Source organism: Dipodomys merriami, unplaced genomic scaffold (assembly GCF_024711535.1).
Source record: "Dipodomys merriami isolate MVZ:Mamm:240054 unplaced genomic scaffold, mDipMer1.0.p SCAF_70, whole genome shotgun sequence".
NCBI lineage: Eukaryota > Metazoa > Chordata > Mammalia > Rodentia > Heteromyidae > Dipodomys > Dipodomys merriami.
The window spans coordinates 334,191-358,889 of record NW_027206291.1 but is presented as its reverse complement, the minus strand read 5'-3'; the positions used below and the strand labels follow the sequence as shown (position 1 = coordinate 358,889).

The following is a 24,699-nucleotide window of genomic DNA, read 5'->3' as shown; positions in this document are numbered from 1 at the left end:
CTGTGCTTGAGCTCCTCAGTTCAAGGTGAGTACTCTACCACTTGAGCCACAGCACCACTTCTGGCTTTCTGGTGGTTCAGTGTCTCACAGATGTTCCTTCCTAGGCTGGCTTTAAACCATAATCCTCAGTTCTCAGCCTCCTGAGTAGCTAGGATTACAGGTGTGACACACCGGCATCTGTCCTGGATTTTATTTTTTTTTTGTCAGTTATGGAACCTGAACTCTTGGCCTGGGCACTATCCCTGAGGTCTTTAGCTCAAGGCCAACACTCTACCACTTGAGCCACAGAGCCATTTCCAGCTTTTTCTGCTTATGTGGTGTTGAGGAATTAAACTCAGGGCCTCATGCATGCAAGGCAAGCACTCTACCACTGAGCCACCTTCCCAGCCCCTGGATTATTTTTTTTTGACAGTACTAGAATATCTCCTTGAGCATTCTAGACAGACCCATGACCTCAGTCTTTTCTCTTTTTTTTTTTTCCTTAAGGGTTTTTTGTTTTGTTTGTTTGCTTATTTGCTTTCATGTTGGTCCTGGGGCTTAAGCTCAGCGTCTACAGCTTGTGCTCAAGGCTAGTGCTCTTCCATTTGAGCCATGATTCCATTTCCAGGTTAGTTGCAGACAAGAGACTCATGGACATTCTTGCCTTGGCTGGTTTTGTATGTGTGCCTGCACGTGTGTGTGTATGTGTGTGTGTTTGTACACTGATCCTGGGACTTAAATTCAGGGCCTGGATACTGTCCCTAAGCTTTTGTAGTCAAGGCTAGTTAGTGCTCTACCACTGTGAGTCATTTCCAACTTTTTTGGTAGTTAAGTGGAGATAAAAAGTCATACTGAGTGGCACTGGCACTAACCTTGAGTGAAAAAGCTCAGTGATTGCGCACAAGCCCTGAGTTCAAGCCCCACGACTAAGCAAAAAAACCCACAAAAACTAGCAATTTTGGACTGGGTGCCAAGTGGTTCATGCCTTCAATCCTAGCGACTAAGAAGGCAGAGATATGAGGATTGAAGTTTGAGGCTAACTGGGCAGGAAAGTCCATGATATTCTTATCTCCTGACAGATTCTTACCACCAGACAGAAAACTGGAAGTAGTGCTGTGGCTCAAAGTGGTAGAGAGCTTGCCTTGAGCTGAAGAGCTCAGGGCCAACACCCAGGCCCTGAGTTCAAGCCCCGTGACCCCTGGACCAATAAAGAAAAGGGGGGGGAGGAGGAAGAGGAGGAGGAGGAGGAAGGAGAAGGAGAAGAAGAAAGAAGAAGAAGAAGAAGAAGAAGAAGAAGAAGAAGAAGAAGAAGAAGAAGAAGAAGAAGAAGAAGAAGAAGAAGAAGAAGAAGAAGAAGAAGAAGAAGGAATCATAACCACTTAGGCAAAATCCAGCAAGTTGGAGATACACACACACACACACACACACACATACACACACACACACACACGAGTTAACTCCTGTTCTCTGGGACAGACTGGCAGACAGGTTGGGCTGGGAACTCCCACTGGCAGCCCACCTTTCCCTCCACCAGTACTCCACTTAAAAGGAGACCTTAAAGGTCTGGCCTGCTGGGTTCCAGGACTCTCCTTTCCTGTGCCTCAAGCTTTCTCACTTAACGTTGAGATCCTTCAGCACACTCCCCCACCAACTGGTTGATTAAAAGCGGGTCCGGCCCCCGCCAGCACCAATCAGAGCAGGGATGCAGCTGACCAATCAGATCGGCGCATTCGCATTCCGCCCCTTTCCTGGTTTGCTTCTTAAAGGAGCTAAGGTACTTAGGCCTACGCCTGCGACCTCCGCCGACGGGGACTCCGTAGCCCCTTTAAATGGCGGGACCAGAGAGGAGCGGGTCCTGGAAAGAACCAATGAGAAGCCCCATGCTGCCTCCGTCCCGCCCCCCTCCGGCTGTGTCCCAAGCTTGAGCCGTTCTCCGCCGCGCCAGAGGCACCAGGTAAGAGAGCGCGGTGGGGCCCGGCGCCGGCTGGGAGCCCCGGGATCCCGACACCCCGCTGCTTTAGGTCGCCGGCGGTTGTGTCGCCCGCTGACGGCATGGCCCTGAGCAGGATCTCCGCGCGGCTGCTGAGCCGCCGGCCCGGCCTCCGCGTCCTGCGCGCGTGGGGCTCGGCGCCGGCGCCCACCGGTCAGTGCGGGACCTTGGTTGCGGTGGAGTGGGGAGCCGCTGGGGGTCGGGCACTTTCCAGGGGTGACTTTCCTGTGTGCGTTTGCAGAGAAGGGCGGGAAGAGCCAGAGCCAAGCGGCCAAATGTAAGGATCCCCGCCGGACCCCGTGCGGGACGGGGGAGGCCGTGCGGGACGGGAGGCCGAGAGGGACCGGGGAGGCCGTGCGGGACGGGGGAGGCCGTGCGGGACGGGGGAGGCCGTGCGGGACGGGAGGCCGAGAGGGACCGGGGAGGCCGTGCGGGACGGGAGGCCGAGAGGGACCGGGGAGGCCGTGCGGGACGGGGGAGGCCGGGCGGGACGGGGGAGGCCGGGAGGGACCGGGGAGGCCGGGCGGGACGGGGGAGGCCGGGCGGGACGGGGGAGGCCGGGCGGGACGGGGGAGGCCGTGCGGAACGGGGGAGGCCGGGCGGGACGGGGGAGGCCGTGCGGAACGGGGGAGGCCGTGCGGAACGGGGGAGGCCGGGCGGGACGGGGGAGGCCGTGCGGGACGGGGGAGGCCGTGCGGGACGGGGGAGGCCGTGCGGGACGGGAGGCCGAGAGGGACCGGGGAGGCCGTGCGGGACGGGAGGCCGAGAGGGACCGGGGAGGCCGTGCGGGACGGGGGAGGCCGGGCGGGACGGGGGAGGCCGGGAGGGACCGGGGAGGCCGGGCGGGACGGGGGAGGCCGGGCGGGACGGGGGAGGCCGGGCGGGACGGGGGAGGCCGTGCGGAACGGGGGAGGCCGGGCGGGACGGGGGAGGCCGTGCGGAACGGGGGAGGCCGTGCGGAACGGGGGAGGCCGGGCGGGACGGGGGAGGCCGTGCGGGACGGGGGAGGCCGTGCGGGACGGGGGAGGCCGTGCGGGACGGGAGGCCGAGAGGGACCGGGGAGGCCGTGCGGGACGGGGGAGGCCGGGGGCGGGGCCTGGCCGGGGCGGGGCCTGGCCGGGGGAGGGGCCGGGACCTGGCCGGGGGCGGGGCCGGGCGGTGGGGGGGTCTGTCCCCGCGGGGCCTGAGGGGGGTCGTCTGTCCCATCTGTTCTCGACCTGCGCGTTCGCTTATGGAGCGAGATGGGGGAGGGGAGCTCCGGTCGGGGGGAGGGCGCGGCGGTGCGCGGGCCGGCTAGGGCTGAGCGAGTCCTCCGTCCCCGGCCCAGCTTCTGGCCCCCAGTTCGACTGGCGGGATCCGCTGGTGCTGGAGGAGCAGCTGACAGCAGATGAGATCCTCATCCGGGACACCTTCCGCAACTACTGCCAGGAGCAGCTCATGCCTCGAATCCTGCTGGCCAACCGCAATGAAGGTGCCCAGGCCCGGAGGGCGGGCGCCTGGGGCCGCGCCCCTCTGCCATTGCCCGACAGCTGCGTCCGCTCTAGCCTTGGGGTCCCGCTGGTCCTGGGCCTTGGGCTTCCCGGGCCCAGAGCTGAGCTCTGGCATCTCTCTCTGTCCCTTGGCAGTTTTTCATCGAGAGATTGTCTCTGAGATGGGGGAGCTGGGCGTGCTGGGACCCACCATCAAAGGTAGGGACGCGTTTCTCTCCACTCTCTGCAGACTGTAATGTGTGGGCAAAGGCCCCTTCCATTCCTAGTCCCCTGGAATTTTCTTGTTGTTTGGTGGGAGTGGGGCCTGAACCAAGAGCATGCTGGGTAAATGCTCTTCCAGAGGAGCCACGCCCCTTTGCTTTCCAATCTGTAAACCGGTGCCTTTGGGAATGAGCTCCAGAAACCTCCCAGCAGCCAGGGCCAGTTCCGTGCCTGTCTCCTTAAGTGCCCCTCCCTGGAAGATCCGGGTCCCAGCTGGGTTGGACTTTGACCCTGTGTTGTCCTACCTGCCTTTCCCCTACTATTCTTAGGCTATGGCTGTGCTGGGGTCTCATCGGTAGCCTATGGGCTCCTGACCCGAGAGCTAGAGCGGGTGGACAGCGGCTACAGGTCCATGATGAGTGTCCAGTCCTCCCTCGTCATGCACCCCATCTACGTCTATGGCAGTGAGGAGCAGCGACAAAAATACCTGCCCCGGCTGGGTGAGCCTCTGGCCTCTGCTTGTGGGGTACACACACACACACTATTGTCATAAGGCTATCCCCTGAGCCTACCTTCTTTCCCTATTTCCCCAGTGGCCACCTGGGCCCCTGCCATGCTCTAAGGTCCAGTTGGACCAGCTTTGGCCTGCCTCCCCTTCCTCCTCCCCTCTCCCAACCATCATCTTCCACCTGATTTGCTCTGAGCTCTGTGCTTCACATCCCAGTCCAAAGTGTAAAGTCTTAACTTCCTAATGGGATCCAGGAGGCCCCATGTGACCAGGTCACTGCTGACCTTTCTGTGACATCCCTGATCACTCTTTTGGCAGGACTGGAGTTTGAACTCAGGACATTGTGTTTGCGAGACAGGTGCTTTACCCTTTGAGTCAGGCCTCCAGTGCCTCCTCAAACCTTCCTCCTGCTAACTTTTGTGCACAAGACACAACTACAACTCCTTCCTGACTTCCTGGGCCCCTTTCCTGGGGGCCTGGGGACCTGTCCTCCATCTCCTAAGTAATCTGAAGGCAGGTCTGGCTCAGTAGAGAAGCTGATCTGTTTTAGGGGGATGAGTGGGGGCATGGCAGCCTCATGGCCCTCTCTTTTGCCTGCAGCCAAGGGGGAGATTCTAGGCTGCTTTGGTCTCACAGAACCCAACCATGGGAGTGACCCCAGCGGCATGGAGACCAGAGCTCGCCATAACCCATCGAGCAAAAGCTATACCCTCAATGGGACAAAGACATGGTGAGGGGCCTGGGCTAGGGGTGGTCGGGAGCGAGGGACAGCAGCCAGACTCCTCACTGACCTTCCTGCCCCCCAGGATCACCAATGCACCTGTGGCTGACCTGTTCATAGTATGGGCTCGTTGTGATGATGACCGCATCCGGGGCTTTCTGCTGGAGAAGGGCATGCGTGGTCTGGCAGCCCCCAAGATCGAGGGCAAGTTCTCCCTGCGGGCCTCGGCCACTGGGATGATCATCATGGATGGCGTGGAGGTGCCCGAGGAAAACGTGCTGCCCAATGTGTCCGGCCTGGCAGTGAGTGGCCTGCACTGTGGGCTCTGGTGTTGGGTCACCTGCTGGTTCACTTTCCTTAGGCAGGGACCACATGGATGAGACCCCTGAGCTTCTGGCCCAGCACATAGTAGAGCCGCTGAAGCTCAGCTCAACCTCTTGAACCTAAGTACCAGGCCCAGGGTCTGGGCTGGATAGAACCATGTGCAAAACCAGTGGCAGTGGCCCATACCTATAAAACCTAACTACTCAGGAGGCTGAGATCTGAGGACCACAATTCGAAGCTAGCCCAGGCAGGAAAGTTCATGAGACATTTATCTCAATGAACCACCAAAAAGCCAAAAGCAAAGCTGTGGCTCAAGTGGTAGAGTACTAGCCTTGAGCAAATGAGCTAAGGGATAGAACCCAGGCTCTGAGTTCAAGCCCCAGCGTGCGTGCACACACACACACACACACACACACACTGTCACACACACACACACACTGTCTCTCCAAAGCCAGCAGGCGGGTGAGGTCCATCATCCTGAGGTTCTGCACAGGCTGTGTGTGATTTAGATGGCCAGGTCCCCTTGTGTGGGGTGTGTGGGAGGGAGGAGGTGTCTCCTGCATCGGAGTTCTGCAGGGCCTCACCCTGTCTCCTATCCACCCTGCAGGGACCGTTCGGCTGCCTCAACAGCGCTCGATTTGGTATCACATGGGGTGTGCTGGGAGCTGCAGAGTTCTGTTTGCACACTGCCCGCCAGTACACCCTAGATAGGTGTGTGTGGGCTTCTGCAGGTGCTTCTGGGGGTAGGGTTCTGGGGTACCCTACCTGTATCCCAATGATTCTCCAGTCCCCATCACCCGACTTAAGCGCCCTGTTTCGTGAAGTGGTCCTGAGCGCTGAGGGCTGGGTGAGCCACGGGCTGGTGTGAACTGAGGGGCAGCCTGGGAACAGAGGAGAGGGCCGCCTTCCAGACTTCACCCGACCTCGCCCATCCAGGATGCAGTTTGGCGTCCCCTTGGCCAGGAACCAGCTGGTGCAGAAGAAGCTGGCGGACATGCTCACTGAGATCACGCTGGGCCTCCATGCCTGCCTGCAGCTTGGCCGCTTGAAAGACCAAAACAAGTAGGGGCCACGTGGGGGAGGGGCTGTCAGGAGTGCCCCCTGGCCCTCCTTGGAGCTCCTTCCCAGCTGCTGGCCCACCCGGGGACCCACGCTTCTCCTACTTAATGGGCTCTCATTGGGAACCTCTCTCTCACTGGGTCTGCTCAAGCCAGAGAGAACAGTGTTTGTTACATATATGTTACCTGCAGGGCCACCCCGGAAATGATCTCCCTGCTCAAGAGGAATAACTGTGGGAAGGCCCTGGACATCGCCCGCCAGGCCCGAGACATACTGGGGGGGAATGGGATTTGTGATGAGTATCACGTGATCCGACACGCCATGAACTTGGAGGCTGTGAACACCTATGAAGGTAGGGGCCACAACGTGGGCTGGGGGTGGGAAGAGGACAGCAGGCAGGGCTGGGGACATGTACAGAGCTACTTCTGTGGTCACCTAGTGATGGTGCGGCCTAGGGCAAGTCACTCACAGGGCCTGTAGGAGTGAAGGGTTCCAATGAGACTCATGGTGCCCCCAGCCCTCTCTCTCTGCCCCTCCCTGAGACTGAGGGACCGCTGCTGTGGACCAGCATGAGAGTCACCATTCCAGTTCATGTGCAGAGAAGGAAAAACACTTGCAGACTGTGGCATTTACACCTCGCAGCTGATGCTGATTCACACCGAGGTCCTAACTGGCTTGGGGGAAGACAGATGTGGAAAAAGATCCTTAGGAAAGAAAGTCCTGGTACCAGTGGCATCATGCCTGTAATCCTAGCTACTCAGGAGGATGAGATCTGAGGATCGTGGTTCAAAGCCAACCTGGGCAGGAAAGTCTGTGAGACTCTTATGTCCAATTAACCACCAGAAAACTGGAAGTGGTGCTGTGGCTCAAGTAGTAAGAGCGCTCACCTTGAGCTGAAGAGCTCTTAGGCCCATAGTTCAAGCCCCACAACTGTCTAAAAAAAAGAAAGAAAAGGCCAGGTGGAGCTGGGAAAGTGGCTCAGTGGTAGAGTACTTGCCTTGTATGCATGAGGCCCTGGGTTTGATTCCTCAGCACCATATAAGCAGAAAAAGCCAGAAGTGGTGCTGTGGCTCAGTGGTAGAGGGCCAGCCTTGAGCTGAAGAGCTGAGGGACAGCGCCCAGGCCCAGAGTTCAAGCCCCACAACCAACCAAAAAAAAAAGAAAAAAGAAAGAAAAGGCCAGGTATGGTTACAAACATGCCTGTAATTTCTATTACTTGGGAGGCAGTGGTAGAAGAATGAAGATCCAAGCAAAAGCACTAAATTCTATCTGAAAAATAAAAATATAAAGGACTGGAGGCGTGGCTCAAGTGAAAGAACACTGGTGGCGAGCATGCCAGAGGCCTTAAATTCAATCTCCAGTGAGGGAAGAGGGGCTGGAAAGAAAAAGTCAATCTGGTGTGAGCCATGCAGATAGAGGGAGATAGTAGCTCCGCTGACAGAGGCTTCTAGACAGAACAAGCACAGACAGGGGATGTCTTTCTATGAGGCTCACAGCCCTATCTTGTTTCTGTTAGGCCACTAGGTGGAGCATGCCAGAGATACTGAGAGGGGTGTGTGGGAGAATGGTGGTGAGGATGGCTAGAGGGCTGGGCAGAGGAGGGCTTGGGAAGTAGAGGGAGCTGTGTGACTAAGGGGAGGCCTATTTCCCGGAAGTAGGGGAACAGGTGGAAACACTAGGGTGGCTCTGGGATGGATTGCTTCAGGATGGGGAGTCAGCAATCATGGTTTGTGGACTGTTTGCTCTCCTAGCCCTCAGGTAGTTTAAAAAACAAGCAAAGCCATCATGAGGGCAGGGGGCATGGCTCGAGTGATGGGGAGCTTGGGTCCAGGGGTGCCAAGGGGAAAAGCAAAGGTACCATAGCGTCTGCAGGTGTGTGATCTCACATCTCTGTGGAAGGCAGGGTCCCAGGGTTGGGAAGCAAACGTTTAATCATCTACAGGTGTGGCCAGGTGAGCTAGGGTAGCTGTAGCAGGATCGAGGGCAGGGGGAGACCAGTTGCAATCTGGGGTATAGTGCAAACAACGTGACTGTTTGGGTTTTCCAAGTTGTGTTACAGAACTGTAAAAAGAATCTTCTCACTGGGCTCTGGTGGCTCATGCCTGTCATCCTAGCTACTCAGAAGGCTGAGATGTGAGGATCATGGTTCAAAGCCAACCTGGGCAGGAAAGTCTGAGACTCTTATCTCCGGTCTCCGGTGAACCACCAGAAAACTGGAAGTGGTGCTGTGGCTCAAGTGGTAGAGCACTCACCTTGAACTGAAAAGCTGAGGGACAGCGCCCAGGCCCCGAGTTCAAGCCCCGAGACCAACCAAAAAAAAAAAATCCTAGCATGGCCCGAATGGTGATCTACCAGGTTCCTCCTGGCAGCCCTCACTAAGATGTGACTTTCCCTCAGCCCTCAGTAGAGGCCATCTTTGTTGGTCTGTTCTTCTAAAGTGACAGCCTAAGGAACAGGAAGACTAACTTTACTTAGTTCTGTATTTATTTGGTGTGGTACTCAGGATGGAACTGAGGGCCTCCCTCTGTGAGGCACGTGCTCTACCACTAGAGCCACACACAGCCCTACACAGCCCTTGAAGGCTGACTTAGTAGGCAGTTATGAACTGTGAAGACTCCAAACCAGGCTCACACCTGTAATCCTAGACAGGAGGCTGAGAGCTGAGGATCGAGGCTCACAACTAGCCCAGGCAGGAATTAACCAGCAAAAACCTGCAAGTAGAGCTGGGGCTCAAATGGAAAAGCACCAGCGGTGAGGGAAAAAGCCAAGTGAGAGCTCTGCACGGCACGGACTCTCACCTGGCTTCCTAATCTCATGCAGGTACACACGATATCCACGCGCTCATCCTCGGCAGAGCGATCACGGGAATTCAGGCATTCACGGCTGGCAAGTAAATTCACTTCAGAGTGCCTGGATGTTCCAAAGCCCCTTCCTGAAGAGACCCTGGCGGGAGCCTGGGCCCCCTGTGCTCTAAGTTTAATTAGGAATATGGCAGATGGACCTGATTGTATGGTGAGAAGGGAGAGAACGGTATATATATATGTATACATCACCCTCCCCTGGTCATGGGGGCTTGAACTCTGGGCCTGGGTGCTGTCCCTCAGCTCTTCAGCTCAAAGTAAGTGCTCTACCACTTGAGCCACAGCACCACTTCCAGTTTTCTGGTGTTTTATTGGAGATAAAGAGTCTCATGGACTTTCCTGCCCAGGCTGGCTTTGAACCACAATCCTCAGAGCTCAGCCTCCTGAGTAGTTAGGATGACATGGTGAGCCACCAGTGCCTGGCTCACTATTTTTAAATATGGAAATTAACAATGGAAAGGCATTCGTCTATGCCTCTTCAAAAGAAGACAAGATTCTGTTTCTGGATCCATTTGTAAGGCAATGAGCTGATTTCACCCTCCAGCTTGGCTGGGGAGCAGGGAGAGGGGAAGTACACTGGAGGTACTCCTGGGAGACCTGGCCCCAGCAGGCCCCTAGGTGGCACCACCCGCCACCTTCCCTCCCCAGCCAGGCCTTGTTCATGCTGGTTTCTGGGGCAGGACGAAAGAAAGAAAAATAAAGAGCTTGTGCATCTGACCACAAGATGTGGACACATTTACTTGTCACTACTGGGCAGCAGTTTCACGGGTGTTCCACAGGACAGACAAACACGCTGGGGGCCATGGCCCCTGTCTGGCGTCTTCTGCCCTGCGGGGATGGGCATAGCTGGGTGAAGCACTGCCCAGGCCTCAGGGCTGCGGGCAGCGGGAGCAGTCTCTTCTGACTGATACGGTGGATGCTGTGCTTCTGTCACCGCTCAGCTGACCACAGACGAGGAGAAATGACAACTGTTTTGCTTTTTGGCTCAACATACCATCTATGCTGGGATCCCCAAACCAGATGGCAGGGGCAGCGAGGGTTTTGCAGGGACTGTGGCCCCTAGGGTTGGGTCTGGTGGTGAGCTCACTAGTGCTTCTCAGTGACACGGTGACAGGGCGTAAGCTTAGTATGCGTGAGACCCTGGGTTCCATCCCCAACACTGCCAAACAAACAAAAACCCGGAGGAAGAGATAGTGAAGATGTCAGTTTGTGGTCAGCCCTGGTAAAATGTTCAAAAGATACTGTAACAAAGAATAAGCCTAAGCACTGGCAGCTCACACCTGTCATCCTAGCTACTCCTAGCTGCTGAAATCTGAGGATCATGATTTGAAGCCAGCCTAGGCAAGAAAAGTGTTGAAACTCTTGTGTCCAATTAACCCCAGGAAACCAAAAGTGGAGCTGTGGCTCAAGTGGTAGAAGGGACAGCTCCTGAATCCTAAATTCAAGTCCCATGACTAACAAAAAGTAACAAAAATAAATAAATAAGGTAGAGCTGGGCTTCAAGGCATACACCTGTCATCCTAGCTATGTGGAAAGTATAAACAGGAGGATTACAACCCACACCCTATTCAATAAATAAAAACGGGGGGCTGGGAAGGTGGCTCAGTGGTAGAGCGCTTGCCTTGCATGCCTGAGGCCCTGGATTCGATTCCTCAGCACCACATAAGCACAAAGAAAAAAGCTGGAAGTGGCATTGTGGCTCAAGTGGTAGAGCGCTAGCCTTGAGCTGAGGAGCTGAGGGACAGCGCCCAGGCCCAGAGTTCAGGCCCCATGACCAGACCCAAAAAATAAATAAGAATGGCTAGGAGAATGGCTAAAGTAGTAGAACATCTGCCTAGCACATGTGAGGCCCTAAATTCAAACCTCAGTGCTATAATCCTAACTATTCAGGAGGCTGAGATCTGAGGATTGCAGTTTAAAACCAGTCTGGGCAGAAAGTCCATGAGACTCTTATCACCAGTTAATCACCAAAAAGCTGGAAGTGGAGCTGTGGCTTAAGGGATAGAGTACCAGCTGTGTGCAAGAAACACCAGTCCCCGAGTTCAAGCTTCAAGACTGGCACATACACACACACAAAAAGTCCTTGGTTTCTGTTTATATTTACTCTCAGTAAACCATCCCAAGTCCCCTGTCTCAGACACCCAGGCCACACCCCATGAGAAAGTGGCTCTTACCTCAGGCTGGACACACAGGTCGTTGTACATGGTCTCCACCGTGTGGCAGACTTCTCTGAGCTCTGTCTCCAATTGGCTAATCTTTTCAATTTTCTGGGTAAATTCTTGGAGCCGTTCCTGAATGATCTTGCTGTGTTGGTTGTAAGCCTGGTACATCCTCTCCTCTAACTTCTCTGTCAGATCTGAGACCTTTCAAAGAATGAGTGATCTTAGAAGGTCAAAAACCTCTTTTTGATCACCAGATTTGTTCTAAGTGGATTTCTTTTCTGTATGTTATTAAATGGTACAAAGAACTCCATTGACAGTAAAATTGTCTACATTTCAATTATTTTTGCTTTTGGTTGTGCTGAGGTGTGAACTCAGGATCTCTCAATTTCTTGTTTGCTCTGCTGGCCCGCTACTACCTGAACCACACCTCCAGCCCAACATTCTGCTGGTTTATTGAAATGGAGTCTCATGTACTTTTTTGGCTAGGCTGGCTTCAAACCACAAACCTCTAGATCTCAGCCTCCTGAGTAGCTGGGATTTCAGGTATGAGCTACTGGTGCCTGGCTTCTTTCCCTTTAAGGAATACCTCCCCTCCCACTCGGTGGAGTCCTTCACCTTAATCTTGAGGCTGTCTCGGAAGTTGGCCATGAGTGCGAGGTCCTTCTGCCTGCTCTCGTTGATGTTTTCAATAAGCTCCTGGGCTCTCTTCTTCAGGATTTCAATGCTGGATTCCAGAGAGGAGAAGTAGGGTCCTGACTTCCCCTCCAGCACCCCCTGGCGGTTGGTACTGGAATTGGAGATACAAGGGTAGGAACCTGACTTCTAAAAGGGCATGGCTTAGAGGTCCGCACTCAATGCTCTGAGACCCCTTCTTGGTCAGTGTGTACTTGAAATGCAGAAGGTCCTGGGTTGCATTCCCTGGAACTTCCCCAGCCCCCCCCCTCCGCCCCACCTGCTGCCAAGAAGAGCGGCGATCTGCCAGGCACCATTGGCTCACGCCTATAATCTTAGCTACTCAGAAGACTGAGATCTGAGGATCAAGGTTCAAAGCCAGCCCCGGCAGGAAAGTCTATGAGACTCTTATCTCCAATAAACCACCAGAAAACCGGAAGTGGAGCTGTAACTGAAAGTGCTAGAGTGCTAGCCTTGAGCCAAAAAAGCTCAGGGCTGGGGCTGGGAATGTGGCTCAGTGGTAGAGTGCTTGCCTTGCATGCATGAAGCCCTGGGCTAATTCCTCAGCACCACATAAGCAGAAAAAGCTGGAAATGGGGCTGGGAAGGTGGCTTAGTGGTAGAGTGCTTGTCTTGCATGCGTGAGGCCCTGGGTTCGATTCCTCAGTACCACATAACCAGAAAAAGCTGGGAGTGGCACAGTGGCTCAAGTGGTAGAGCACTAGCCTTGAGCTGAATTGCCGAGGCACAGCACCTAGGCCCAGATATCAGGCCCACGACCAGCAAAAAAAATAAAACCCAGAAACAAAAAAGCTCAGGGATAATGCCCAGGCCCTGACTTCAAGCCCCAGGACACACGCACATAAACAAGATCTGTCAGATACCCGAGTCCACTGTTGTTTTATATCAACTTGCTCTTTGAAATAAGCATAACTAATGCAGACTGACCAACCAAATATCTCTGTCATACAAACACAAACACCTCCATTCAACCAGAGGTCTCCCTCACGCAGCCACCTCCTCTCATCCCTATGACAGCCAAGATTGTAGAAAGAGAAATCTACATATCCTAAAACTATTCTACCTCTGATTGTATCTCAGCATGTGGGTAAGAAAGCTTTCAAATAAAACAGTTCCTGCACCTGGACATTGGTGGCTCATGCCTGTCATCCTAGCTACTCAAGAGGCTGAGAGCTGAGGATCACAGTTCAAAGCCAGCCCGGGCAGGAAGGTACGTGAGACTCTGATCTCCAATAAGCCATCAGAAAACCAGAAGTTGCGCTGTGGCTCAAGTGGTAGAGTGCTCACCTTGAGCTGAAGAGCTGAGGGACAGGGCCCAGGCCCAGAGTTCAAGACCCACAACCAACAACAACAAAAAAAGCTGCGTGGCACACTAGCTCATCAGCAACACTGTTAACCACCCTCCCCTGCCAGTCCCAACACCTGACCTCAGGGCTTGCTCAGGCCTCTGCTGTCTTCCTTTTACATCCCGGGCCCTGATCCTGGATACTCTGACACCCTTGCTCTTCATCAAGGCTCTGCCCAACTCCCACCTCTTCCCTCCATACCCCCCAGCTTCATTCCCTCTGCCTCTCCTTTCTCCAAAGGATCTTTATAGTATAGGGTGATATCTATCTCTATAGATTTACATGTACATCTGTTCATATCTTTGTGTGTTTGCCCATCCTGGGCTTGAACTCAGGACCTGGGCACTGTTCCTGAGCTTTTGTGTTCAAGGCTAGCACTCCACTACTTTGAGCCACACCTCCATTTTTCTTTTTTCTTTTTTTTTTTTTTGGATCTGAAAAAAAAAAAAAAGGAATGCCTCAGAATTTGTGTCATCCTTCATGCAGAGTCCTCTCTAATCTTCTCTGGATAGCTCCAGTTTTAGTATATGTGCTGCTGAAGTGAGTACCCAGCTTTTTTTTTTTTTTTTTGGTAGTTAACTGGAGATGTTAAACTGGATGTTTGAAGCATGATCCTCCGGGCTCAGGCTCCTGAGTAGTTAGGATTATAAGCATGAGCCACTAACTCTGGTTATATACCTATTTTAAAGGGGGCTAGGAATGGAACCCAGGTCCAGCAAATACAAGTGCTGTACCATTTAGCCATACTAACAGCCCCCCTTTTTGTAAAGATAGATTCTCAAGCTAGTCTTGAACTTGCTATATAACCCATGCTGGCCTCAAACTTGAGATTCTCCTGAGTGCCCAGAAAATACCAGAACCATAAGCATGTGCCCCCACAACTACCCCTCACAGGATCAAGCGTGAATATCTTCACAAAGCAGAAAAGGCCTTCCAGGATCAAGACCTACATCCTCTTTCTGGTCTGTTTTATTTCATTGGTGCTGAGATTCCAGCTCGGGGCCTCCCGCATGCTAGCCAAGTGTGTGGCCCCTTAGCCATGTCCTCAGCCTGGCCTTGTGTCCTCCTTCTGTCTCCAGCAATCTGCCACCTTCACAACATCCCTAACTTATTAGCCTTCAGCTGGGGTGACGTTCCCTTTCTGTCTCCTTCACAACAAAGCAGCTGTCTAGCTTCTCCTAACTGCCCCCTCCTCAACTGGCCAGGAAGCGGTCACCGTTTCTGCACTTCAGCCCCCTCCCCCAGTACCCACAGGCTGAGGGCGGGGCTGCATTCTGCTCAGCCAGGCTGCTTAGTACCCCAAAGGCATAAGTGTTTGCCGAATGTCAAAATGAACGAGCCACTGCCAGGCTGGTACCGTTAATCCTGCTCACACACCTTGCAGTTTCCCTTTTGTCTCAACCTCTCCAAGACACCCCCGCCCCCCAGAATTTTAGAACCCCAAAATTCAAATCAATGAGATCATCATTGTCCACAACCTGTTCAAGCTGCCACTGGCTCTGAGACCTTGCTTCCTAAGGCTCCAAGAATGGCAGCTTTGCAAATGGTGAAAAATCATTCGAATTCAATCAATTTATATCTCATGGTGGGACAATAGCCTGCATGGGATGTCTGCTGAGAGCTTCTTTATGTTTTTCCAGCCTTTCCTCTGGGGGCTTCATCCTTCCTGTTTCATTTTTCATAATGCTCAGCAGCTGCATATGAATCAGGATGGTAATGACTCATAGGCTTCCCTGGGCCTGCATTCACCAATTAGCTTTAATAAACAAAATGTGTGGTATCCTCGCCACTGGCTTCCCCAGCTCCTGGGCCAGGTTCTGTTGCCAAATCCTGGCCTGAGGCCTGATGTGGAAGAAGCCCAACACCGTGTGCCTAGTGTGTCTGACCTGCAGGGGGCAGGGGGGACAGCATGGGGTGTGGGCTATTACACACCAGTCCACATTCATCCATTCTGTGTGTCCTTCTATGAAGTCCCTAGCTGCGAGGATTAGGACAGTTTCCCAAGCAGGACCCAGGCTGGCAGGGCTCCAGAAAATGGTCTAAGTGAAGAGACCATCTGTTCTCTCCAGGTAAAGCTGTGATTGGCAGGCGTGGGAGCCAAAGCTACCCGCTGCTGGGGCCAGCCCTCCCTCCTTCCCTCCGTGGCCTCTAACAGAGATAAACAAGTAAACAATCTGCCAGCCACTTATGACCATGGGGGCAGAAGGCCCAGGAGGAGAGGATCTAATCAAACTTCCAGGAGAAGCAGAGCAGAATCTCTGGCTCTTGGGCAAGGTGATGTTGTGCAAGTGCAGCCAGGAGGGGGAGGTTTGATTCTGAGTGGCTGATCCTGTTTCCATCTCTATTCCCTCTCCAGAAATGTGCTAACGCTTTAATCATGCTGCTGAGTATCTGCTGAGCATCTGTTAACTGGCCAAACACTGATCTTCACCCATATGCCTTAAGTTCCTGTGGAGTGTCTTGAAGACTCTAATGATTAGCAATGGTCAGTCTCTTTGCCACACAGCCGCAGTAAGATTATCAAACAAACATCAGTTGTTCCTCCCCTTTCTCTGATCTATGATGGACAGCACACACCTAGAATCCATTCTGACCTGTGGCTTGCTTTTCAGCCAATGAATGGGGGAGACAAGGGGATGCTGACTCTCTGTCTGGAGGCCCCAGGGTCCTGTCCTCAACCTCTGCTCTCTCTCTCTCAGCAGCTCTCATTCACTGCCAGCACAGTGACCCCCACCATGACAGCTCTAGCCCTTCCTGAGTTTGGCTCCAGAAATTCTCACTTGGGCCAGGCAGTCATGTGAATGACCACAACCACATTTGGTTGTGTTTGGAAATGGAATCTTGCCAAATTTTTTTGTAACCCAAACTGGCTTTGAACCACAATCCTCTGGCTCTCAGCCTCCTGAGTAACTAGGATGACAAGTATGAGCTGCTGGTGCCTGGTAAAAACTTACATATGGGTGTTCATAGCAACATTATTCATCATCCCAAAAGTGTTCATCAACGTACTAATGGATAAATATAGATTCAAAAGACAGGATGTTGTTTGGCTGTAAGAAAGAATAAAGTTCTAAGCTGGGCGCCAGTGGCTCACGCCTGTAATCCTAGCTACTCAGGAGGCTGAGATCTCAGGATCACGGTTCAAAGCCAGCCCGGGCATGAAAGTACATGAGACTCTTATCTCCAATAAACCACCAGAAAACCAGAAGTGGTGCTGCAGCTCAAGGGGTAGAGCGCTTGCCTTGAGCTGAAGAGTGCAAGGATAGCGCCCAAGCCCAGAGTTCAAGCCCCACGACAGACCAAATAAATAAATAAATAAAGTTCTGGTAAATACTATGGCATGGAAGAACTTTGGAAATAGGCCCACTGAAAGAAGCTGGATACAAAGGACCACATGATTCCATTTACATGAAATCTCTAGAACATGCACCCTGGGAGAGACAAAGCAGACTGGTGACTGAGAATGTGGCTTAGTGATGATAGAGTGCTTGCCTAGCATGCAGGAAGCCCTGGGTTCGATTCCTCAGTACCACATACACAGAAAAAGCTGGAAGTGGTGCTTTGGCTCAAGTGGTAGAGTGTTAGCCTTGAGCCGAAGAAGCTCAGGGACAATGCCCAGGTCCTGAGTTCAAGCCCCAGGACTGGCAAAAACAATCAAAAGAAAGAAAGAAAGAAAGAAAGAAAAGAAAGAAAGAAAGAAAGAAAGAAAGAAAGAAAGAAAGAAAGAAAGAAAGAAAGAAAGAAAGAAAGAAAGAACTTAAGTTCCAAAAGAGCAGAAATTATGATTTGCTCACTGCTGGATTCCTAGCAGGCAAAACTATGTCTGGCCAAAGTGGACCTTTAATATTTGGTGAACAAACATTCAAAAACTAGCCAGGGGCTGGGAAGGTAGCTCAGTGGTAGAGTGCTTGCCTTGCATTCATGAGGCCCTGGGTTTGATTCCTCAGCACCACATAAGCAGAAAAAGCTGGAAGTGGTGCTGTGGATCCAGTGGTAGAGCACTAGTCTTGAGCTGAAGAGCTGAGGGACAGTGCCCAGGCCCAGAGTTCAGGCCCCATGACTGACACACACACAAAAAAAAGTTAACAAAAAATTGATCATCTCTAATGCCCCAATTTCCTCTTACCCCAGCATTCAACATTAAATATGTATATGTGACTAGAGTTTGGACTTGGGCTATTTTTTTTTGTGTCACAATATTGGGGCTTGAACCCAGGGCGTGGGTCCTATCCCTTAGCTTTTCTACTCACAGATAATTTTCTACCACTTGAGTCACAGTTCCAGTTCTGGATTTTTGTTTATTGATTGAGGATAAGGGTCTTACTAAGGCTAGGCACTATTGGCTCACACCTGTAATCCTAGCTACTCAGGAGACTAAGATCTGAGGATCGTGGTTCAAAGCCAGCCCAAGCAGGAAAGCCTGTGAGACTCTTATCTCCAATGAACCACTAAAAAACTTGAAGTGGCACTGTGGGTCAAAAGTGGTAAGGCGTGGGCTGGGAAGGTGGCTCAGTGGTAGAGTGCTTGCCTTGCATGCCTGAGGCCCTGGGTTCAATTCCTCAGCACCACATAAGCAAAAAGAAAAAAGCCAGAAGTGGCGCTGTGGCTCAAGTGGTAGAGCGCTCGCCTTGAGCTGAAGAGCTGAGGGACAGCGCCCAGGCCCAAAGTTCAGGCCCCACGACAGGACCCCCAAAAAAAAAAAAAAAAAAAGTGGTAAGGCGCTAGCTGGTCAAAAGCTCAGGGACAGTGCCCAGGCCCTGAGTTCAAGCCCCACAAGCCCAGAGTTCAAGCCCCACAAGCAGCAGCAACAACAACAAAAAGAGTCTTACTAACTTTCCTATCCTGGCTGGCTTCAAATCATGATCCTTCTGTCTCCTGAGCAGCCAGGGTTAGGGCTTAGACTATGCACTGGCTAGGCAAGTACTCCCACTTGAAGCATGTCTCCAGACCCCATTAGCAATTTTTCAGCTTCGGCTTCTTAAATATATTCAAATTTGACCCCTTCTAACCACTATGGGCACACCCCATCGTCTTGTCTCTAGATCCTTCCTGACCTCCCTTGTCCCTCCAGGCTGTTCTCCACATGACCACTAGAGGGAGTCTGTTATACTTTAGTCCAAAGGAGGACCAACTTATATAAAGGACCAGGTGGTCTCTGTTGCCAACTCTGTGAGAAGCAGTCAGACAAGAGGTGGGGAACAAGCAAGGCTTGGTTCCAGTAAAACTGCATTAATGCCAGCCTGCCAGCCTCAGAGGTAGCCATTGTTTTACCCATGTGGTGTCATTTCGCTATTCTAAACTCTCAGCTAAAAGATCATTCACCGTCCAACTGTATTTCTTTCCTAAATCATGCTGCTCCAAGTACTGTCCTTCCTCCTGGAGAAGGGTCCTCCCTACTCACATGCTTTGCTTGTACCCCCTCTGCACAGACATTCTGAGACTCCATCTCAACTGCCCACCCCAAGCTTTTTCTTAGAGCTTATTGCACCCTCTGACAGCTATGTGGTGACCTCATATCCACCGGCTGACATCAAACAACCATAGATCAAAAGTATTCAGAACCAGCTGCGTGTGGTTGTGCATGCCTGTAACCCCAAGACTAGGGAGGCAAAGTCAGGAGTATTGGGAGTTGGAGGCCAGCCTGGGTCACGTCGTCACTTTGAGCTACATGAGACCCTCATCTTAAAAACAAAACAATTCAGGGCTGGGAATGTGGCTTAGTGGTAAATGTGTTTACCTAGCATGCATGAAACCCTGGGTTGGATTCCTCAGTACCACATAAACACAAAAATCTGGAAGTAGCACTGTGGCTCAAGTGGTAGAGGGCTAGCCTTGAGCAAAAGAAGTTTAGGCCCTGAGTTCAAGCTCCAGGACTAGAAAAAATAATTCAGAATAGGGGCTGGGGTGGGGATGTAGTTCAGTGGTAGAGCACTACTTAGTATGGGACCCTGAATTCGATGGCTAACAATGGGAGGAAAAAATTTGGAATCAGAATAAAATAAAAAAACATGTACAAGCCCCTAAGTTCAATCTCATAGCACCAATAACAGTAAATTAATTTTTTTTTGTCAGTTGTGGGGTTTGAACTCTGGGCCTGAGCGCTGTCCAAGCTCTTCAGTTCAAGTCTAATGCTCTAGCACTTGGCCATAGTGCCACTTTGGTTTTCAGGTGGTTCACTGGTGATGAGTCTCATGGACTTTCCTGCCCAGGCTGGCTTCGAACTATACTCCTCTGATCTCAGCCTCCTGAGTATCTAGGATTATGGGCATGAGCCTGTAATTTTTATAAATAAAAATTAAAGGAGCAGGAGGCATGGCTCAGTTGGTAGATAGCACTGGCCAATGAGCAAACGCTGGTGCAGGTACTGAGTTTGAGTCCTGGTCTCAAGAGATGAAGGAAAAATAAAAAATTAAAACCTCAGAATTGCATCATTACTATAGACTTTTTCCTTCTTACATCTGAAATAATAAAGTAGAAATTACAGGTGACACATTTACATCCTCCAGGCACATCACAATAGGTCTGCATTATTGTGCCTGGAAGAATTGCTTTTGGTCCCCTTTACCAATTAGTTTGTGGGAATCTTCTGTATTTAAGTGCCATTTTCCAACAGCTCAGATAGCCATTGACATTTCAAGCAACAAGGTATGTTGTATTTGTGTGTGTGTTTGTGGTCAGTCATGGGGCTTGAGCACTGTTCCCGAGCTTTTTTGCACAAGGTTAGCACTCTACCACTTTAAGCCACAACTCCATTTACAGTTTTCTGATGGTTAACTGGAAATTGGACTTGGGGCTGGGAAGGTGGCTCAGTGGTAGAGTGCTTGCCTTGCATGCATGAGGCCCTGGGTTCGATTCCTCAGCACCATATAAGCAAAAAGAAAAAAAAAGCCAGAAGTGGCACTGTGGCTCAAGTGGTAGAGCGCTAGCATTGAGCTGAAGAGCTGAGGGACAGCGCCCAGGCCCAGCATTCAGGCCCCATGACCGGACCCCCCCCCAAAAAAAAAATCTCATGGACTTTACTGCCTGGGCTGGCTTTGAACCACCATCCTCAGATCTCATCCTCCTAAGTAGCTAGGATTACAGGAGTGAGCCGGGCAGCTCCCTTAGCTCCCTTAGCAGTTCCCTGAACTACAGCTGCACTTCCAGATTTTGGTGGTTAATTGGAGATGAGTCTCATAGACTTTCCTGCCAAGGCTGTCTGATTTTCAGATCTCAGCCTCTTGAATAGTTAGGATGACAGGCATGAGCCACCAGCACCCTGAATGATTGTCTTTTTTTTTTTTTTTTTTTTCTGTCCTGGGGCTTGAACATAGGGCCTGGGCACCATCCCTGAGCTTTTTTGCTCAAGGCTAGTGCTCTACCACTTTGAGCCACAGCTCCACTTCCAGTTTTGAGGTGGTTAATTGGAGATAAAGGTCTCAGGGACTTTCCTGCCCAGGCTAGCTTTGTTTTTTTTTTTTTTTTTTTTTTTTTTGTCGGTCGTGGGGCTTGAACTCTGGGCCTGGGCGCTGTCCCTCAGCTCTTCAGCTCAAGGCTAGCGCTCTACCACTTGAGCTACAGCGCCACTTCCCCCAGGCTAGCTTTGAACTGCAATTCTGAATAGCTAGGATTACAGGCATGAGCCACTAGCACCTGGCTATGGATATCTTCATTTTTGTCTTTTTCATATAATACTATTTCACATTTTATTGGACTACCATATAAACAGGTGTATATGTATACATATATATGGGTGTACATGTATAGTATATATGTATGTATGCACGTATGTATGTATATGCAATACTGGGATTGAACTCCAAGTCCTCATGTTCCATTAACTGGTACTCTGCCACCAGAGCCACGCTTCTAGTCAGTTACTGATTAGATGGAATTTGCAGCTCAGTTTTTTTTTTTCTTCTTGCTGATTAATTGATGAAGTCTCAAGGATTTGTCTGCCTAGGTTGGCTTCAAACTGTGATCCTCAGATCTCAGCCTTGAGTAGCTAGGGTTGTAGGTAGGAGCTACAGTCTGTATAAGGCTGTTTTTGTTGTGGTACTGGGGATTGAACTCAGGGCACTGCATTTGCTAGCAGTTGCTCTAATCACTTTAATCACACCCAAACCCCTTTTTCTTTTTCCTAATTTTTTCCAAGTACATTCTAATCTTTATACCCAGTCCAGTCTGGACTGTGATCCTCTTTATAAACTAGCATATATGTTCTTCTACATAAACTAGGATGACAGGCAAAAACTACTACATCCAGCTTTTTATTGGTTTAGCTGGGAAAGAGGGTGTCAAGAATTTTTCATCTGGGGCTGGGCTCTTCATGTCACCCTTTCCGCCACCTACTGGCACTGTAACAGGTATCTGTGTGTGTGTACTGATTAGAACTCAAGGCCTGGAGCCAGGCACTGGTGGCTCACACCTGTAATCTAGCTACACAGAAGGCTGAGATCTGAGGATCGCAGTTCAAAACCAGCCCGAGCAGGAAAGTCTGTGAAACTCTTATCTCCAATAAACCACCAGAAAACTGGAAGTGGGGCTGTAGCTCAAGTGGTAGAGCACTAGCCTTGAGCTGAAGAGCTGAGGGACAGTGCCCAGGCCCAAAGTTCAAGCCCTATGACCAAAGAAAAAAGAACTCAAGGTTTGGGCATTGTCCTTTAGCTTTTTCACTCAAGGCTGGAACGCCACTTTTTTGTTTTTGTTTTCCTTTTGGTCGTTAATTGGGAGATAAATCTCATGGACTTTTTTTCCAGGGCTGGCTTCAAACCTGAATCCTCAGATCTCAGCCTCCTGAGCAGCTGGGATTACAGGCGTGAACCACAGGCACCTGTCTCTACAACAAGTCATTGGGTCAACCAAGAAAGTCTAAAGAAGGAGGTGATGAGCGTCTATGGAAATACTATAGGCCATGTGTTAGCAAGGACTGCACATGTGTAGATTTGGGGTCCGCTTCGGGGGAGGGGGAGGCCGAGGAGGGGGGTGTGGAATGGAGGAAGGTCGTTGATTCGAACTCCATGGATACCTACACAAGGAAGAAGTGTACTGCGTGTACCCTGTGTAGGTTATTAGCTCTTTGCTGTATCCGAGGGAAACCGGCCTCTCCCCCACACCCCAAAACCACGCCTGACAGCTCTCCCCGAAGAGCGTCGCCGACAGAAGCTGCTGGAAGGTCCTTCCTCACCTAGCTGACCCGCCACCAGCTTCCTCCTCGCGGCTGTCCTCGCCCTGCGGCTGCTCCTTGCTGTCCCCCATGGGCTGTGGCTCCGATTCGCTGTCTTCTCTGTGGGCCGGGTCCACCTGCGAGCACAGCCCACGCTTGAGAGGCCGCTTGGGGGGTGGGGGGGAGGGAGACCCCGCCCCTGAGACCCTGGTGGGGGGAGCCCCCGACATAGGGGTCTCCGGATGGGGAGACCTGCGGGGTCCCGGGGGAGGATGGAGGCGCAGCGGGAGGAGAAGCGGCAGGGCCGGGCTGGCGCATGGCGGGCCGGGCCGCCGCTACCCCGCCCCGCCCCGCCGCGCCCCGCCGCGCGCCCGGCGTGGGAGCCGGTCACGCCCCGCCCCGGCCCCGGCCGTCCGTCAGTCAGCCGACACCGCGCGCCCGGCGGCCTCGGCGGCAGGGAAGAAGGGGCCGGGTTCGGTGCTGCAGGGGAAGCCCAGGATCGCGGCCGTTCCTTTGGCCGCTCGCTCGCCCGCCCGCCCCTCCACGTGAAGGACGCCGACACCGCCGCTTACTCCCTGACGCTCCATTCGGTCTTTTCCCGCCTTTTACGCGCGCGCGTTCTGCGCACGCGCAGCCTCCGTCCCCTCCCCCCCGTGCGCCCCGCCCACGCGGGGGACCTGCGCGCGCAGACGGACCCGGCCGAGCCGTTGGGCGGCAGTTGAGCTGTACTGGGATTGCGCGCGCCCCGCCGGCGCCTCGCGCAGTGCGCATGTGCGCGGGTCCAGCGTCTCCCCCCCCCCCCATGGCGTCAGGCTTGCGGAGCTATGGCTCCGTACGTCTTAGTTTACTGTCTGGGGATTTTGCTTCCCCAGTGACGCTGAGAATCTAACGTTAGACTGCAGGCATGAGATGGGATTGCTCTTGGGCGCCCAGGCCGGCTGCGAGCCGGGTATCTGGACCCGAGTGTGGGGACTGCGGCGTGCGCTGGGGCCGGGGAGGCGGCGCCGCGGTGCAGAGCCGGCCGCGCCCGCCGCAGGCCCGGGCTCCCTGCAGCGCACACCAGCGCAGCAAATAAAGCTCTCCATTGAAAAAAGAAAGCAAGCTTGGTCATGAACAAAAATCATCTCAGCAGCGCCGTGGCCCTGAGGCCCACGCCCGGCCCCCCGGGGAGGCCCACGCCCGGCCCCCAGCCCCCGGCAGGCCCACGCCCGGCCCCCCGGCCCCCGGCAGGCCCACGCCCGGCCCCCCGGCCCCCGGCAGGCCCACGCCCGGCCCCCCGGCCCCCGGCAGGCCCACGCCCGGCCCCCCGGCCCGCGGCAGGCCCACGCCCGGCCCCCCGGCCCCCGGCAGGCCCACGCCCGGCCCCCCGGCCCCCGGCGAGGCCCACGCCCGGCCCCCCGGCGAGGCCCACGCCCGGCCCCCCGGCGAGGCCCACGCCCGGCCCCCCGGCAGGCCCACGCCCGGCCCCCCGGCAGGCCCACGCCCGGCCCCCCGGCCCCCGGCAGGCCCACGCCCGGCCCCCAACTCCGGGAGGCCGAGGCCCACGCCGGGCCCCCAGCTACTCAGGAGGCTGAGCTCTGAGGATCGCGGTTCAAAGCCAGCCCGGGCAGGAGAGACCGTGAGATTCTGATCTCCAATAAGCCACCAGAAAACCGGAAGTGGTGCGGTGGCTCAAGTGGTAGAGTGCTTGCCTTGAGCTGAAGAGCTGAGGGACAGCGCCCAGGCCCAGAGTTCAAGCCCCACAACTGCCCCCCCCCTAAAAAAAATCTAATAGCAATGTGTTGCAAATATTTTTAAGGGTGGTTCAGATGGCAGAGCACCTGCCTAGGAAGAGCCAGACCCCAAATTCACACTACTTCTCATGCACACACAACTTAAAAAGGGCTGGGAAGGTGGCTCAGTGGTAGAGCGCTTGCCTTGTATGCATGAGGCCCTGGTTTTGATTCCTCAGCACCACATAAACAGAAAAAGCCAGAAGTGGCGCTGTGGCTCAAGTGGTAGAGCGCTCACCTTGAGCTGAAGAGCTGAGGGACAGCGCCCAGGCCCAGAGTTCAGGCCCCATGACCAGACCCCCCCCCCAAAAAAAAAGAATCTCACGGATTTTTCCTGCCGGGCTGACTTTGAACCCCAATCCTCACATCTCAGCCTCATGAGTAGCTAGGATTACAAGCCTGAGCCACCGGTGTCCGGCAACCAGTTTTTCTTTTTTTTGAGTAGTTTA

At 53.3% G+C, this 24,699-nt stretch overlaps 2 protein-coding genes and 1 non-coding gene across 8 annotated transcripts; 1 reads left to right on the top strand and 2 right to left on the bottom strand.

The window, feature by feature from the left end:
* Positions 1–1,917: 1,917 nt before the first annotated feature.
* Positions 1,918–9,856, top strand: LOC138817770 (glutaryl-CoA dehydrogenase, mitochondrial-like). 3 transcript variants are annotated; one of them, XM_070008426.1, is made up of 11 exons: positions 1,919–2,122; positions 2,211–2,246; positions 3,297–3,440; positions 3,595–3,657; positions 3,990–4,160; positions 4,769–4,898; positions 4,975–5,191; positions 5,821–5,924; positions 6,150–6,275; positions 6,464–6,624; positions 9,093–9,856. In XM_070008426.1, exons 1-11 carry the CDS (start codon positions 2,032–2,034, stop codon positions 9,164–9,166), a joined length of 1,317 nt encoding a protein of 438 aa, XP_069864527.1. In that variant the 5' UTR covers positions 1,919–2,031; the 3' UTR covers positions 9,167–9,856. The 3 variants fall into 3 exon arrangements, with proteins under 3 accessions (XP_069864529.1, XP_069864527.1, XP_069864528.1); XM_070008428.1 differs by lacking the exon at positions 6,150–6,275 and having other exon boundaries at positions 1,918–2,122; XM_070008427.1 differs by lacking the exon at positions 2,211–2,246.
* Positions 9,839–23,121, bottom strand: LOC138817771 (synaptonemal complex central element protein 2-like). 4 transcript variants are annotated; one of them, XM_070008431.1, is made up of 5 exons: positions 23,051–23,121; positions 22,500–22,615; positions 11,911–12,082; positions 11,308–11,496; positions 9,839–10,074 (listed from the first exon to the last, which is right to left on the bottom strand). In XM_070008431.1, the coding sequence occupies exons 1-5, from the start codon at positions 23,063–23,065 to the stop codon at positions 10,003–10,005; spliced, it is 564 nt and encodes a 187-aa protein (XP_069864532.1). In that variant the 5' UTR covers positions 23,066–23,121; the 3' UTR covers positions 9,839–10,002. The 4 variants fall into 4 exon arrangements, with proteins under 4 accessions (XP_069864532.1, XP_069864530.1, XP_069864533.1 ...); XM_070008429.1 differs by lacking the exon at positions 23,051–23,121 and adding an exon at positions 22,731–22,835; XM_070008432.1 differs by lacking the exon at positions 23,051–23,121 and adding an exon at positions 22,731–22,835 and having other exon boundaries at positions 11,911–12,019.
* On the bottom strand, positions 13,777–13,881 carry LOC138817879 (U6 spliceosomal RNA). The gene has a single exon (XR_011368929.1). It is a non-coding gene; the product is annotated as a U6 spliceosomal RNA (small nuclear RNA).
* Positions 23,122–24,699: the final 1,578 nt, after the last annotated feature.

Excerpts from the sequence above, each read along its gene's own strand:
- LOC138817771 (XM_070008429.1), bottom strand. The coding sequence starts at position 22,796 with ATGCGCCAGCCCGGCCCTGCCGCTTCTCCTCCCGCTGCGCCTCCATCC. Across the intron at positions 12,083-22,499 it reads GCTGGTGGCGGGTCAGCTAG|TACCAACCGCCAGGGGGTGC; the intron begins GTGAGGAAGGAC and ends CTCCAATTCCAG. Across the intron at positions 11,497-11,910 it reads GAGACAGCCTCAAGATTAAG|GTCTCAGATCTGACAGAGAA; the intron begins GTGAAGGACTCC and ends ATTCTTTGAAAG.
- LOC138817770 (XM_070008426.1), top strand. The coding sequence starts at position 2,032 with ATGGCCCTGAGCAGGATCTCCGCGCGGCTGCTGAGCCGCCGGCCCGGC. Across the intron at positions 2,247-3,296 it reads CCAGAGCCAAGCGGCCAAAT|CTTCTGGCCCCCAGTTCGAC; the intron begins GTAAGGATCCCC and ends TCCCCGGCCCAG. Across the intron at positions 4,899-4,974 it reads CTCAATGGGACAAAGACATG|GATCACCAATGCACCTGTGG; the intron begins GTGAGGGGCCTG and ends CCTGCCCCCCAG.